Below are 15,458 nucleotides of genomic sequence, written 5' to 3' on the forward strand. Positions count from 1 at the left end.
TGAACATCAAACTGGTCATATATAATATCAACTTTTTATATATTAGCATTAACTGGATATGAAATATACTACTCTACAAATATATTTTTCTGTGATATATAATATACAGGTTTTTTTTGTCAACTCATCTTATTTAAATCTTTCAACAGTGTATTGTAGCTTTAATGCAGCGCGGCAAAAGAAAAAACATTTGACTCTATGCCGAAACTCCCGCTTCACTGCTGCAGCGTCCGGTGTGAAATTTTAGCAGTACAGAGATTACAAACTGCAGTTTTGTCATCGTTCCACAGCACAAAATCGATGTGTTTTCCCGCCCTCCTTTGATTGACAGGATATAATCAGCCCTGATGATTGGATGTTTTTAAACTATACCGATAGCAATTATTGGCCGATACATCGGTGTATCTCTGGTTTTAATATATCATCTAGGTCTTAATAGCGCACTGGATCTCAGAGTTTCCTAGTGAACACACTACCTGCAGTAAAAGTAAGCAATGTGTGGCATTTCAAGATGCAAGCACAAGTGTTTAATAACGTTTTGGGTTAATAACAATTTTGGCGACTCCGGTGGGATGTTCCGGTGGTGATGTTCTCCGACGACCCAGATGACGGACGTAATCATCACCTATCTGGTCTGACCTGAGCCGGTGATCATGTTCCTGACAAACATACGAGTGAATCATGCGAGTGAGTCGCCCTGTCGTCAGTTTGATGCTAGCTAAAATAAGAGTTCGATTGATACACGTTCAGTCGAAGTTTCTCGCTACTGAATGAGTTGTGCTGTTTTATACATTATGGCAACGAGTAATCGAGATCCTAAGGGTGTTGGAGAGTCTTCCACGCCAGTTTGAGAGTTATCCTTGCCTTTTGCTGATAATCTCAGCTTTGAGAGGGAGCTAGGGCAAATGTTAAATAAGTTGCGGAAAGAAAAAGACCATAGAACGTCCACGTGCATGCGATAAACCATTTCTTTCATTATTCCCTGGCTCTTGGTGTCCTGAGTCTTCAGTCATCTTACATGTGGTGAAACTGATCCAGGAAGATTTACAACAGTTTTGGCATACACATTAGTAAGAAGAAAAAAAAAAGTGACCATTTAGTTTCATTCAAGTGGACGACACGAAGCCCTGATTCCAACAATAGTAAGTCTTATTAATTACGAAGCAGTAAAGCCACAAATCCCAATGACTGGCTTTGCAGATGACTGACGTCATTTCTCTAGTCTCACAACTTCAGCCCTTGGCTGCATTCGCATCCCATTCATTGTGTTTGTGACATAAAAATGCAAGAAATCTTCCATTCATGGGTTTTGTCATGTTTTATTACAATATTAGAATTCACATGTAATATGCATCAATTATACACTCGAATGGTTTTTATTTCTTTGTGGACACGCCACATCCATAAACGCCAGTGGTAGCAGATTCTCTTGCTTGCTAGTGGGATTGGTTAGCGTTGTAGTGTCGAATAGTCAAGCCAATATTAATCCATACAGGATGTCGCAGGATTTTATCTGTGATCGTTGCGGCCAGAAATACTCGATTTTGCTGCGGATTTTTAAAAAAAAATCGTGATGAAATTTGCACATTTTTGGTGCTGGCGAAATTGCAATTGCACAAAATTGATTTGCAGTCTTTCGCAGTGAGGTTTGTTGGTAAATGAGACCTTTTGGCTGAACGTGCATTGTGATGACGTCACACGACGCATCTTGGCGAAAATCTGCAGTCATTTTGAGAAACTGCAAGCTCCTCGGATTATTGTGGAGTTTGCTTGATTTTGTGTTATGGTACCTTATAGAAGTAGAATTAATGTGTTCTCGCGTACACATGACTCATTTCAGACAAGTAGATACATAGGTTTCTGATATGAATCTTTGAACATACTTATATTACTATATTATAGATTAGTAGTAGTAGGATATTGAAAGATTTGGGTCAGATTCAATATCAATATTCCACCAAGTCATAGTTTTGACTGGCATGAAGCTGCATAAGTGTTTATTTCATTCAAAATTCAAATTAAGTCTTGCTCTTCCCATCTTTATCTTCATCATTCTGTCCTTCCTGTGAGTCTCTCTTTGGACTGTCCACAATGTAGAAGTGGTTCAGGGATATCTCCTGACACAGCATGGTGTACTTGGAAGCCCTTTTGACGCGTGGAAGAATGAAAGTCTGCGTGAACTCGTCTTTGCTGAGCGTTCGCTTGGATTGCATGGCCAGCACACAGTTTATAAACATCAGCGTGTAGCTGTAGCAGTTGTGGTTCTCCTCATTGAAGCTGAAACGGGGGGGGGGAGCGTCAATAAACCAGAGCAGAGAGACAGAAGTAAGACAAATATCTACAGTATTTTGATACACTTATCAGCAAATGAAGTTCAGACTGTAAGAATCCTCCTAATTTATTTCAAAAGTATATCCAAATAAATAAAATATCTGCCTTTGCCAGAGTGGATCCCACATCTGGGCTGAGGAGAATTTCTCCAGGTACTGATCCCACTGATTGATGAGATTGTACATGTCAGGCTGGACTAACATGATGCTGATGCAGTGTTCCCAGCCCTCACGGTCTCTCCGCACGCCACACTTAGTGTAGTTATACACAACACCTTCACAACAATAAAGAGAAAGAACGTTCTCAGTTTAACGGAATAGTTGAGGCAAAACTGAAAAGGTAATCGATCAGCAAAAACATTCTCACTCTCTCAAGGTTGCTTCATTTGTTTTGCACTACAGATATGAGGTAGCTAGCAAGTAAGGACAGCCTATAGCCACCAGCTTGGTCGAAAATCATTACGCACTCTCCTCACACAGCATGAAATAAATCACAAAATCAGTCTGTATTAAAACAGTTTATACCACAGCGCTTTTGAATTCTTGATTCTGATTGGTCGGGACGTGTTGATATCTTTTCTATAACATCAGCTCTGGCAGTTATGGTTTCTATAGTAGCAGCTCATTCACAGAGACTTGTATGACGGAGAGTATACTGTACAGAATCTCTAACAGTCTAATAATAAATGGAAATGTGTTGTTATTTAACAAAGCATGTATAACCTTTGATATGATGAAGCTTTCTGTAAGGAGACGTTTATTGAACAGTTATTTAAAAAAAATACAACTAAATACAACTTGCTACAACTTAAATGAAATGTTTGGGACGTGCTGTTATTGGAGAGTAATGAACTTTGGGTGGTACAACAGGCTGCATTGCAACACTATAGCATTGATTATTTTCCTATAACAGCATGCCCTATTGTGGTTTAGTTCCCTTACATATATATATTAAATTAGAACTAATATTATTACACACATCGTTATAGAATTCCACTGTACAGCTTGGTCCTGGGCAGAGTGGCATCGAACTATTCTGAGAAAGTCATCGTGGCTTCTAACATTTTTAGATCTATAATGTTCGATTGTCTATTTTTTTTATAGATAAGTCAGAAAACACAAGTCTAACAAGCCTGTTTAAGATGCTTACAACTCGGCAGGTGTGTGACGACCGAGTCGTGCGGATCGTAAGGTGATAAACTGGAGGCTCTACACTTCTATTTAACAACAGCGAAGAATTAAGGAGGGGTGACGGGGTATATTTCATTTGTACCTAAACTAACATCGCTCCTCTCACTCGACTCCTTTCTACTTAAAGCCCTCCTCTTCTACTTTAACCCTATTTTCTATTTCATCCCTCGTCTTTCTACTTAAAGCCATATATTTAATATGTCTTCCAGATTTTGAATATTCAAAAAAAAATACACTAACATGAAATATACTTTCATGCTTCGAAGGTATTTCCCATATCTAGATGGTAATAGGGTTGTATTAGGTAGATTAATGCACATAATATGTTGTTAAATGTCCTGCTTATTACACAACAGGAAATATTATACATATATACATATATATATATATATATATATATATGTACACACACGTTTTATAGATAGATAGATAGATAGATAGATGGATGGATGGATGGATATACCTTTAGTTACCTGAAAAAGTAAATATAATATGGAGCACATTTAGATTTGTTTGTTTGTTTGTTTTTGGTTATTCATCTCCTCAGAAATACATTATAATGTTCATTTTAAAACATTTATTTTAAACAATTATTTCAAAACATCATAGAAATACAAATTCTTACTTGTTTATCGAGACAACGACGTTCTTAATCTGTCCCACATTACACAAAGCTACCGCACACTCTCGGAAGAAAGGGTACTAAACTGTACCGTTGCTCGTCACTGGGGTCGTACCCTCACGCGTACAACTTTTGTATCTGTTACCTAGAAATATGTATGTAGTGGACCTTTAAAGCTTTACCCTAAAAGGTTATTATGGTGCAATAGTGTACTTTAAATCATTTTAACAGTATACCGTTTCCACAGTTGCAGGTGGAAGATATTAGATACGAACCCTTTCATGCAAAGTAGCTACAATTATGGTCAGTCAAATTAAGTATAAGATGTAAATCACCTCCAGGTCATTCAAGACCATTACTGTAATCGATTGCCTGATTTCTGTTAGTCGCTAGACTATTTGCCATTATCAGTGCAGCATGTCTGTGGTATATACGCATAAACCTTCGACTCAAAATCCCCCCCCCCCAAAACAAACATATTAAACATATTAAAATTGGTTTGTTTGGGGTTTAAATTAATTTAAAGACGGATAAAGAAGTAAATTCTGAATATATACATCTGAAGAATCTGTATATCTTTTAAAATAATTTATGCATGAACAGGTTGTAGAATTAAGACGTAGAATCCAAGGTTTTTCAACTTTTCATCTTGTAATTATAACTGAACCTTTAGTTAATTGGTGTAACTTTCTTTGTTGTTGTTTGTTCATTTTAATTAAAGCTCTGTATTTCATGTTTGGTTTAGATGTTATAGCGGATCATGACTCACCATTGGTGTCAGTAATTCCAGTATGCAGATCTGATCCACCATCATATTCTCTGCAAAACAATTTCACATTAGACATTTTTTTCATAAATGAGCAGAATTTCTTTTGGAAACTTTTGTGAATTAAGCTGAGTCCTATACCTGAGCGTGTTTTCCTGTGCCGGAGCGATGAGGAAAGCGCAGGGGGTTTTGTGGCCGTTGGTGAAGGGGTTGGGGATGCTGATGGGCGCCTCCTCCAGCCTTCTCCCACTGAAGCTCGTGCCACACTCGGGGCATTCCTCTGGCACGAAGAAACAAAAAATATCTTTGTCACAGTGACTGAATTTGATCACGCACTTATCCATTGAAGACGAGCATTGGGAGTGTCTAACTGCTCGCTCTGCTCTCCAGCACCTTCCGATTCATTCTGGCAGCCTGACCGCTGTAGAAATCGAGGCCAACAGGTGTGTTTCAGCAGTCTGACGTCTCCTGATCATTTGTAACACGCCTATCAGGTTGCATCCAACCCTACACCTGTGGAGCAGTGCTGTCTGCACAGCAACGTGTAATGGGCATTTAATCCTCAATTTCCTGCAGAAGCAGAACCTCATACACTTACTGCTTTTATCCCAATACTTTTCTGTCCCATCTACAGAGTATGAGTTCTGAATTCGAATGGAAAACCAGATCTCTGTTTACATACATTTTAAACAAGCAAGAAACAAAAGGTGTGTTTCTAAAGAAAGCGTTTCTAAAGAAACCCATCTGTAAAAGAAGGCGCAAAAATCAAAGAAAAGAACGAAAACGATGGATGGGTGGAAGGAAGGAGTTCTAAAGAAACGTGCATTTCTAAAAGAACGAACACAAGGAAGGAAGGAAAGTGTTTGGTGTTGAATATTTGGTGTCTAATGGTTGTTTCTGTTGAAATGTTAAGCATGAAATATGCATACAATTTAGATATTTAAAGAATCCAAAATCTAGTCTTTAGATGATGTTAGAATGATTATTTCAGTGTAAAGACATTTTCAAGAGAAAGACGTAAAGAACCGTTTGGAATGTTTATCTTTATTGTTTAATCAAGAAAATCAATTGTTATTGTTATTTTCAGTTTAAAATCTAACAGGAAGCCTTGAATCCATAAATCTAACATGAATACTTGTTCATACCTCTGCATTTTTGTCAGGAAGCAGACATGGTATCAAAGGTCAAGGCGAGATGAATGATATGAAAATGATGAACGATAACGAACGTGGTGCGTGGATGTTGTAGTTCAAGGTGTCCATGGTTGTAGGTGCATTGTGGGAAGTGGAGTTCAGTGCAAATTCTGTTTGTTCGTGTGCAACCTTTATTTAACCAGGATAAAAACTCATCGAGATAATATCGCTTTTACGAGAGTGGCCTGGCCAAGACGGCTGCAAAAGCACAACAATAGTTAACAGGTTAAGAAAAATTCCCCACATTAAGAAAATAAATAAATAAGAATTTTGGTGGAAGGTGCAGAGCTTTGTATGTGAGGTGTTGAACACTCAGATCTCGTTCTGCCCTAGACTCTGTATTTTGGGAGATGGGGAGGTCACAAAATTGGAGGATAGGTACAAAAAAGATTGGGTTTTGACCAGTGTGATGATTGGTAGACAGGTTATTTTAAGGGGATGGAAATCAGATGGAGCGCCCTCGTTTCCAGAGTGGTGTATGGAGATGGGGAGGGTGGCTGCCTTTAAGGAGGGGTCGAGCAGAAGGATTGGAGTTGGGAATTCCTTCAGGAAGAAATGGAGCAGTTATTTGGCGTTTTTGGGGGACTCTCGAGGAAGGGCAGTGGAGAGTATAATTTAGGGTTTAGTCTATGATTATACTTGATTATTGTATTTATTTTATTTTATTTTTTTTAATTGTGTGTATTTTTATTTATTTTTTTTATTTTTACTTTTTTGGATATGTGAGTTTATATTCTATTGACCACAGGGGTGTTCGTGGGGGGACCAGGGTGGGGTGGGAGGTTGGTAGGGGGAGGGGTTATAGTGAGGATTTATGTTGAAATAGTTTGATTCATTATATATGTTGTTTGTCTATTTGTGTTAACTTGTGAATCAATAAAAGTGTTAATTACAAAAAATAAAATAAATAAATAAACAACAGATAGGGAAAAAAAATACATGGTAATATACAATCAAATATTGCAGAAGCAACTTCCAACATGGCTATACTTACTTTATACTCAAAGTAAGCCCCATAAATTCAATCAGTGAAGGGAGCACCGTGAGTAAGTTGGTCCACATTGTTGAGACATTAAAATTTAAACCTTGTTCCCCGGCTCAGACTTACCAAGGGGAACAAGATGTTGAATAACGTCCTTTGAGCCAAGATTGTAATGGGTTTTTTGGGGTTTTTTTAAACAGAGTTTATCGATGACAAATAATTATGTAACAAGCTACATATTGATTTATAAATAAAATAGTACCAGTGTGGGAGACATAACAAATGCAGGTCTGATTTTAATTCTTTAAAATGTCACACAATTATGTGTTTCTACTCTAGTATGTGTGGTTTATATAGATTTATAAAGGAAATTGTTATGCAAGACATGAATGGGTGAATAATTTGGCGCATACAGTGCCCTCCACTAATATTGACACCCCTATGAATTAATATGAGAAAAATATATTTGAAGTATATTCCTACGGATATTTTATTTATTTTTTTTAGTACACCTGGGTGACTAGGAACAGGAAATTGTTCAACCATGACTTCCTGTTTCAAAGTGGTATAAATATGAGGTAATACATAGGCCAAATTCCCTTAGTCATTCATAACAATGGGTAAGACCATGGAATCTAGCTGTGATGTGCGGCAAAAGGTTGTTGAGCTTCACAAAATGGGAAGTGTCTATAAGAAAATAGAAGAAGCATTGAAAATGCCCATTTCCACCATCAGGGCAATAATTAAGAAGTTCCAGTCAACTGGAAATGTTATGAATCGACCTGGAAATGGACGCGTGTCTATATCGTCTCAACGCACTGTGAAGAGGACGGTTCGAGTGGACAAAAAATCTCCAAGGATCACAGCTGGAGAATTGCAGAAGTTAGTTGCGTCTTGGGGTCAGAAAGTCTCCAAAACTACAATCCGAAGTCACCTACATCACCAAGTTCCCATAGAAGTGACGTCTCTCCTGTAGGCTACCAACCTAATATCATGTAAATCATTTTAAGCATTTAATTTATAATCCCCCAAATTCCCTGTTAAAAAGAAAACCTATCTAGTACATATGCGACTGTAAACCCTAACCAATCACTTAATTACTTAAATGGTTTATTGTCCTGACAAATCTCACGATCGTCCTGACAGATCTCAGGCACTCCACATTTGGGAGGATAACTGACACAATCCAACAATCAATTTGTTTCATATTATACATGAATAATATCTAACCATGCACTTTGAAGGATTTCAATATATTACAATTTCAGTATATTACAATATGGAGTAATTTAAGTGCAGCCTGAGTATGAGGTGTAGGTGTCAAAAAAAACAGATTTCAAAAAGATGATCACTTACCATGTGCTGAAAAGATCAGTAGCTGCGTTTACATGGACAACAATAATCCACTCTTAATCCGATTAAGACCATACTCTAATTAAGAAACTACCATGTAAACAGCAATTTTTACTTATCTTAATCTAATTAAGGTCATAATCGAAGTAAGCAATAATCTAATTAAGACAGGTGGAGTACTCCTGTTTTAGTCGCATTATGGACGTGTAGTAGTGACATGTAAACACCTTAATCACATTATGAACGTCGTGTGGGAGTTTTCACCGCATTTTGCGACAGGACACGATCACACACGGCAGTTTTACGTTTTACGGCGAACAAGAGAGTTCGGCTGTGTCCCAAATCGCATACTTTCCTACTATAGGCCTGTAGTGGGGAAAAATACATGTATCTCGGCTACTATATAGACGGTAACTACGCGATTTGGGACACACCCACCGCTTCAAGCAGTTGTCTATTAGCACGTATAGCATGACAAATAATTAACTGCACTTAAAGCGTTCGTAAAAAAAACAAATAAAAACACCCAAAACTGTATACGGTACCATAACGAAGACCAACTGTATGTCGATACGTGAAATTCTGGAGGGACGTCGGACGGCGTGGCGCGGTGACGTAATGACGCGGGCTGTTAATCTAATTATGTTCTAAAACATGTAAAACGGGAACATGACAGGAGTATTCTAAAAGCGACTCATGTAAACACCTCAATCACATTATTATCTTACTCAGATTAAGGTCAATAATTAGATTACTGCTGTCCATGTAAACGTAGTCACTGATTCAAAGACCCCAAAACACATCTCCCTAACTTATTATAACTGGCATCAAAGCTGTGTATATAAGCTAATACTATAGAATTAGCTAACTTTTCCTGTCAAAGTTCCTTGAGGTCTAGATATTTCAATTGTACAACAACCAAAATGCAAAATGATATAGTCTAGATGCAGGGAGTAAGAAAGTATTTGGGACACAGTCTAAGTCAAACCTTCAGGAAGGCTCAGTTTCTCAAAACACAATCAAAAATGTATTCTTTATTAAAGGACTCTGATTCAGAGTCGATGTTTACATTTGTTGTTTACATTTCACAATAATGAAAAATACTATTTATGTATCATTTATAATAAACATATGATCATCACCGGTTTGGCCTACAATTCTTCAAACTTAATCGTGTGTATTCTGAGAAGTACCCGTCATATCAACTGTTCTTCTTCCACTGTAATTGTTAGTCAATATTGTTGTGAACATGGAGGAGCTGGCATCCTTTTACAAGCCAGTTTCACCTTACAAAGCACATACAATAGAAGTCATTCCTAATGCACAGTACGCATATCGCATTGTGAAAGAAGTCGGCACAATACCAAAGCGTGTCTTACCCACACCACGTGTTTCCAGGAACCTATCCATTAACCATGAAAACATGATTACCAGAAAGTCCTTTGGGATGTATTAACATCATATTATTTAACTAAAGTTCATTTGTTATTAGTTAATTAGTCAGCTATTATAAATGTGTTAGCTTTTTATTGCACGTGTAATATTATAAACAGAATATTGAAATGCATTTCTTAGATACAATAAATACAATATATACGAGTACATATGTATCATAAAAAAGCAAACAAAAAGCCTACTTGTAATAGTTAATCAATTAACCATAGTTAATTATTGTACATATTTTGCTTGTAGCTATATTTTATCATTATATTGGTATATATTTGTATACACAATGTATATGAAATATTCAATCATGCACATACTGTCAAAGCTTGAGTCAAAGACAGGCAGCAGCCAGAATCAAAACCATCTGATCTCAGTTACTTTGACTGTGCATATGGTTGTTGGTGCAAGATGGGATGGAATGGTGCAAAGGGTCACACATCATGGTGCAAAACAAAAAACATCCTGTACTACAGACAAAGAAGCCTTGTTGATGTGAGAGTTCAAACTGGTTCAAGCTAACAGGAAAGTTACTTTACAATCATGATGAGCAGAAAATCATCCTAACCTTGACGAGAAACATCAGAGGACCACATCGGGTTCAACTCCTCTCAGCCAAGAACAGGAACCTGAGTCTACAGTGGGTACAGTTCACCGAAACTAGACGGTTGAAGAATCGAAACACAAGGCCTCATCCTCATCTGATGAAGCTCAATTTCTGCTGTGACATGCAGATTATAAGGTCTGAATATGGCATCAACAATATGAATCTATGAAACCAACCTGCCTTAGGTCAACAGTTCAGCCTGGTATTGGCAGTGTAATGATGTGGGGAATTTTCTTGGAACACATCGAGCCCATTAATACCCATCAGGCATCATTTGATTGCTGCTACCAATTGCTTCCCTTTATGGCCACAATTTACTCACACGCCATACAGAGTTACAAAATCGAAATGTTTAATAAGTATTCGTGTGCCATTTTTCATAATATTTCAAATAAAATAGAAATGCTTATTAAATCAATGCTTAGATTTCTTTTTGTTTTGCAATATTATATTCAAGGTTATGTAGCATTTAGGGAGAGAGAGTATTCAAATGTGATGCTTGCTCTACCATTTACCAATGATTTGATAAAGACTCTGTTCCGTTAGGTTGGATTTCCTCGTCCAGATGTACTTTCAACAGAAAACCAACAACTAACTAGAAGTTTAAAGGAAGGTAAGAGGGGCAGACGAGCATCACTGCCCCCTTCCACCAAACAAGAACACAAGAACACTAGTCATTTCACCATATTTCATTTCTTTAAGGCAAAAAAAAAAAAAAAAAAAAGGCATGCTCTCGATTTCCAATGTGGATTATATGAAGGGAAATTTCTAATTCAATATCGATTAGTGGAAAAGACATTTTTGAATAATAAGCCAACCACAGATCCATGTGGCAACAATGATTTCATATTGAAATTACTAGGAAATAACAAAAATGAAACATAACATTATTATTTACTACATAAGTAACAGTACATTTTAAAACTGTGAACCGAGACTGGGTTTATGGGGTTCACACGAAAGCAACTGAATTACAAGACCTTATTTATCAACAATGTAAAAGCCATGTTGTGCTATTTCTTCATACACCCTGATGTACATGGAGGCACGTTTCATTCGGGATAAAACATGGGCACTGGTGAACTCATTTCTGCTAAGAGGGGCTTTACTGTCCAGCGATCTCATGTGGTTAATGAATGTCAGGGCGAAGCCATAGCAACACGAGCCAAACTCCCTCTCCTCCTGGAATCTTAAAAAGCAAAAAACACAAACGGACATTTTTGTTTGATCTTAATATGTTACGATGTGCAAATACAGATTTCTCGCTGAAATCCAAATCAATAAATGTAAATACTAATTCATTTTATACCACAGTGTTGTTGAGTGCTCGATTCTGATTGGTCAGAAGGTGTTGGTTAATTTTCTTTGAACAGCAGCTCTGAACATAGTGCAGCCCAGGTTTATATTAATACACTCTGTCTATTCTAACATGTTATCGTTTTTATACTACAACAACTTACTAACCAGCTCTTGTATAGCAGATGCTTAACATAACCAGATTTATTTATTTATTTATTTTTTAAACATGTAATTGATGGTATGGTGAAGTTTTCCGTGCGACCTTTATTTAGCATTTTTAGAAGGAGTCTCCAGTGTCAGCACTTTCTAAGTCTGTTCCTTTAGCATTTATTCCTGCAATTTTTGGTTTCAAGGAAGAGAGGAAAAAAGAGAATTCGGTGAGGGAACGACTATTTATGGCTGTTATAATAAAAGTGATAACAGGAGCGAACTTTTTCATGGAAGATCCGTAACATTAAATGTAAGTAAGAATGGTAAAAATATACAATGCGTCGTGAATTTTATTAGTGTTGGAAAATTGCTGTGGTGGGTTTTTTTTTTTGAGAGCGTGCGTGTTTGTTTGTAATTTAATGCCATGCCAGCTATCATGGCTATTTTCATGACGGGAAACAGGTTAAAATGTAGCAAAACATGTCAAATTTACAAAAGGGTCAAATTGGTTGATTATTTTCCTATGACAGCACACCCCATCGAGTATTTTATTCCTTACTTATTTCACTAAAGAATATTTATGATCTGAAGATTTCAACACAACACGGATGTACTACAAAAAAAAATAAAAAACAGGCTCTAATATGCATATAATAAGAGAAGATGAAATGCACATTATTCATCTCAGGCCTCCGATTCACAATATGCACATAATGAATATCTGTTCAACACACTTACTATTGTTTTCCTTTACTTTTCTACAACTGTATGCTATGATGTTATTTATAATCCCAGTGTTTTAATATCTACAGCATATATAACCAGAATGGGTTCATGGGTACCCTTTTGAGCCTGGTTCCTTTCAAGGTTTCTTCCCCATGTTTTCACAGGGAGTTTTTCCTTGCCAATGGCACCTCTGGCTTGCTCATTATGGATCTAAATCTACATCTGGATTTCTGTAAAGCTGCTTTGTGACAATGTCTATTGTCTAATTAAAAGCACAAAGAAATGTAATTGGATTATTTATAGTGATTGATCAGTCTATCACTCCCATTAGGAAATCTGCATGACACAGCAGCAACAGAAAACATTATAAATCTATATACAATAAGCATTAAAAAAAACATAAAATTACTTTACATAAATATTTGGGTTAAAGAGAGGGAAGATCAATAAAAAGTTTCACCCACCGTTCTGGAGTCCACGCTGGGAGTGATGAAAAAAGGTTCAGTTCTTTATCCCATAACTGTGTTAGGTCTTGTCTATACGGTGGAACCAGTTGGATGGACACACACTGCTCCCATCCGTGTTCATCCCTCTGGACTCCTGCCAGCGTGTAGTTATAGACCAAACCTAAAGGTCAAAGTCTGTACTGGTTATGAGATATTTGCATAACTACAGTAAATAGCCATAAAAAAGTCAAATTCAGTGTTGCCAACTTAGAGAAGCTGTTGCTGGATTTAGTGCCTTTTTAGACCCTTTTATCGACTTTTTTTAAAAGTAAAATCTAATCACATTTGACTAGATGTTAGTGACTGTCATGCACTTGATATATGTTCCCAACAACCAATCACAGATTACCATTTTCCCCTAACAACCAACCACAGGTCACCATTTTAAGGATGCACCGAAATTTCGGCCGGCGAATATTTCCGGCTGAAAATGGCATTTTGGTTTTCTCGAAAGAGGAAAAAGCCTGAAAATATGAGCCGGAAATATATGCCGCCGCCACTCTCCTCAGTGCTCGGCGCTCAGCTTTCACTTTCGATCTAGCCGAAGGTTATCGTTGCATTGCAACATTACTAGATCTGCGATTTAAAGAACATTACTTTGACACGGAGAAAAAGCAGCGTGTACGGGAAACGATACAGGCAGAGCTGGAGGTGATGAATGCATCTGCTGAAGGATCGACGCGCAGCACAGAGCAAAGTGTGCCAGAGAAAGGGGTCTACAGAATCTACAGGAATGCGCCATGATCCATAGCAGTGCCACAGCACAGCAGTTCCCCTAACAACCAATCACTGGTCAGCATTTTCCCCTAACAACCAATCACTGGTTACCATTTTCCCATAACACCTGATCACTGATCACTATTTTCCCCTAACAACCAATCACTATTTTCCCCTAACAACCAATCACTGGTTACCATTTTCCCCTAACAACCAATCACTGATCACCATTTTCCGCTAACAACCAATCACCATTTTCCCCTAACAACCAATCACTGATCACCATTTTCCCCTAATAACCAATCACTGATCATCATTTTCCCCTAATAACCAATCACTGATCACCATTTTCCGCTAACAACCAATCACCATTTTCCCCTAACAACCAATCACTGATCACCATTTTCCCCTAACAACCAATCACTGATCACCATTTTCCCCTAATAACCAATCACTGATCACCATTGTTCGTCCACCCACATACTTCTTTATTCTTTATTTTTAAACTCTCTTCTTGGAACTATTTATAAGTAATAAAGCAAGCTATTCCATCTGTAAAAACATCCTTCCTGTTTATCTCACCACTACTCACTCTCACTGGTGCTTTAGTCTGCACTCTGGACAGAATTGTTAAAATATGTAAATAGTTTGTGTTGCCATGAACAAAAGACAACTTCTTTCTATAATACATAAGGTACCATGTATCATTTTCTACTCTTAAAACTCTAAAACTCTAGTCTTCTCTGTTCTATTAAGTGTCTTTAGATCTTCACCTAACACGTTTTTATATGCAAATAGTGATGATACAATAAATATGGAAATCAGTAGCCTACATGACATCATCCGGCGACTTCTAGCGTTTTTTGAGCATGCATTTGCTACTTTCCCCTGAAACAAGTTGGCAACACTGGAGGTAATGAAGCACGCGCTCTTTACCGTTTGAGTCGGACAGTCCAACATGTAACTCCGTCTCGCGCCATTCTCTTAACCGGAAGAAAAACGCAGTGTGCGTAAAAAGTGTACAATTTCTCCCACATTTTACTGAATTAAGGTTTAGGTTGTGGGTTAAACTTACCCTAAACACCATGGTCCTTCGTTTGCGCCTAAAAGAAACGAGCACTGAGTTTCATGGCCATTTGTGAAAGGAGAAGGAAGCGCCACAGGTGCGTCTAAAAGCCCAAGAACCAGAGCATTACGACAAACAGGGCACACATTTCTCTCAGCACTACATGCATTTTGTTGCTTTAACGTGACATCTAGTTTCGAAAAACTATAAATATCTTTCCCGCAATGTCTGAACTTAACCACGGTTTTCTCCATTAAAGCCAGGCTGTATCCCAAACTACCCCCTACTGGCCAGGTATAGTGCACTACATAGAACGGACGAGCCATTGTTTAAAAATATTTACTTTTATTTGTTTAATTTTTTTAAACACATACATACTTCCTATTTTTGGCGTAGCTTCCACACCAAGTGTTGCTCTATATAGTGAATTAACTGGAATACACAGGCTATATGTTTGTAAAACTGAAGGACAGTACAGACACGTAAAATCACGTCGTGTGCGGCTCT

At 37.5% G+C, this 15,458-nt stretch overlaps 2 protein-coding genes across 2 annotated transcripts; both read right to left on the minus strand.

Annotated features, from left to right (window-relative positions):
- Positions 1-1,253: 1,253 nt before the first annotated feature.
- On the minus strand, positions 1,254-5,605 carry mkrn2os.2 (MKRN2 opposite strand, tandem duplicate 2). The gene is made up of 4 exons (XM_053653462.1): positions 5,051-5,605; positions 4,913-4,962; positions 2,437-2,605; positions 1,254-2,277 (listed from the first exon to the last, which is right to left on the minus strand). The coding sequence occupies exons 1-4, from the start codon at positions 5,251-5,253 to the stop codon at positions 2,019-2,021; spliced, it is 681 nt and encodes a 226-aa protein (XP_053509437.1). The 5' UTR covers positions 5,254-5,605; the 3' UTR covers positions 1,254-2,018.
- Positions 5,606-9,287: 3,682 nt separating this feature from the next.
- mkrn2os.1 (MKRN2 opposite strand, tandem duplicate 1) lies at positions 9,288-15,265 on the minus strand. Its single transcript, XM_053653463.1, has 4 exons — positions 14,961-15,265; positions 14,822-14,868; positions 13,127-13,289; positions 9,288-11,676 (listed from the first exon to the last, which is right to left on the minus strand). The coding sequence occupies exons 1-4, from the start codon at positions 15,203-15,205 to the stop codon at positions 11,469-11,471; spliced, it is 663 nt and encodes a 220-aa protein (XP_053509438.1). The 5' UTR covers positions 15,206-15,265; the 3' UTR covers positions 9,288-11,468.
- Between the last annotated feature and the right edge of the window lie 193 nt (positions 15,266-15,458).

Source organism: Ictalurus furcatus, chromosome 21 (genome assembly GCF_023375685.1).
Source record: "Ictalurus furcatus strain D&B chromosome 21, Billie_1.0, whole genome shotgun sequence".
Taxonomy (NCBI): Eukaryota; Metazoa; Chordata; class Actinopteri; order Siluriformes; family Ictaluridae; genus Ictalurus; species Ictalurus furcatus.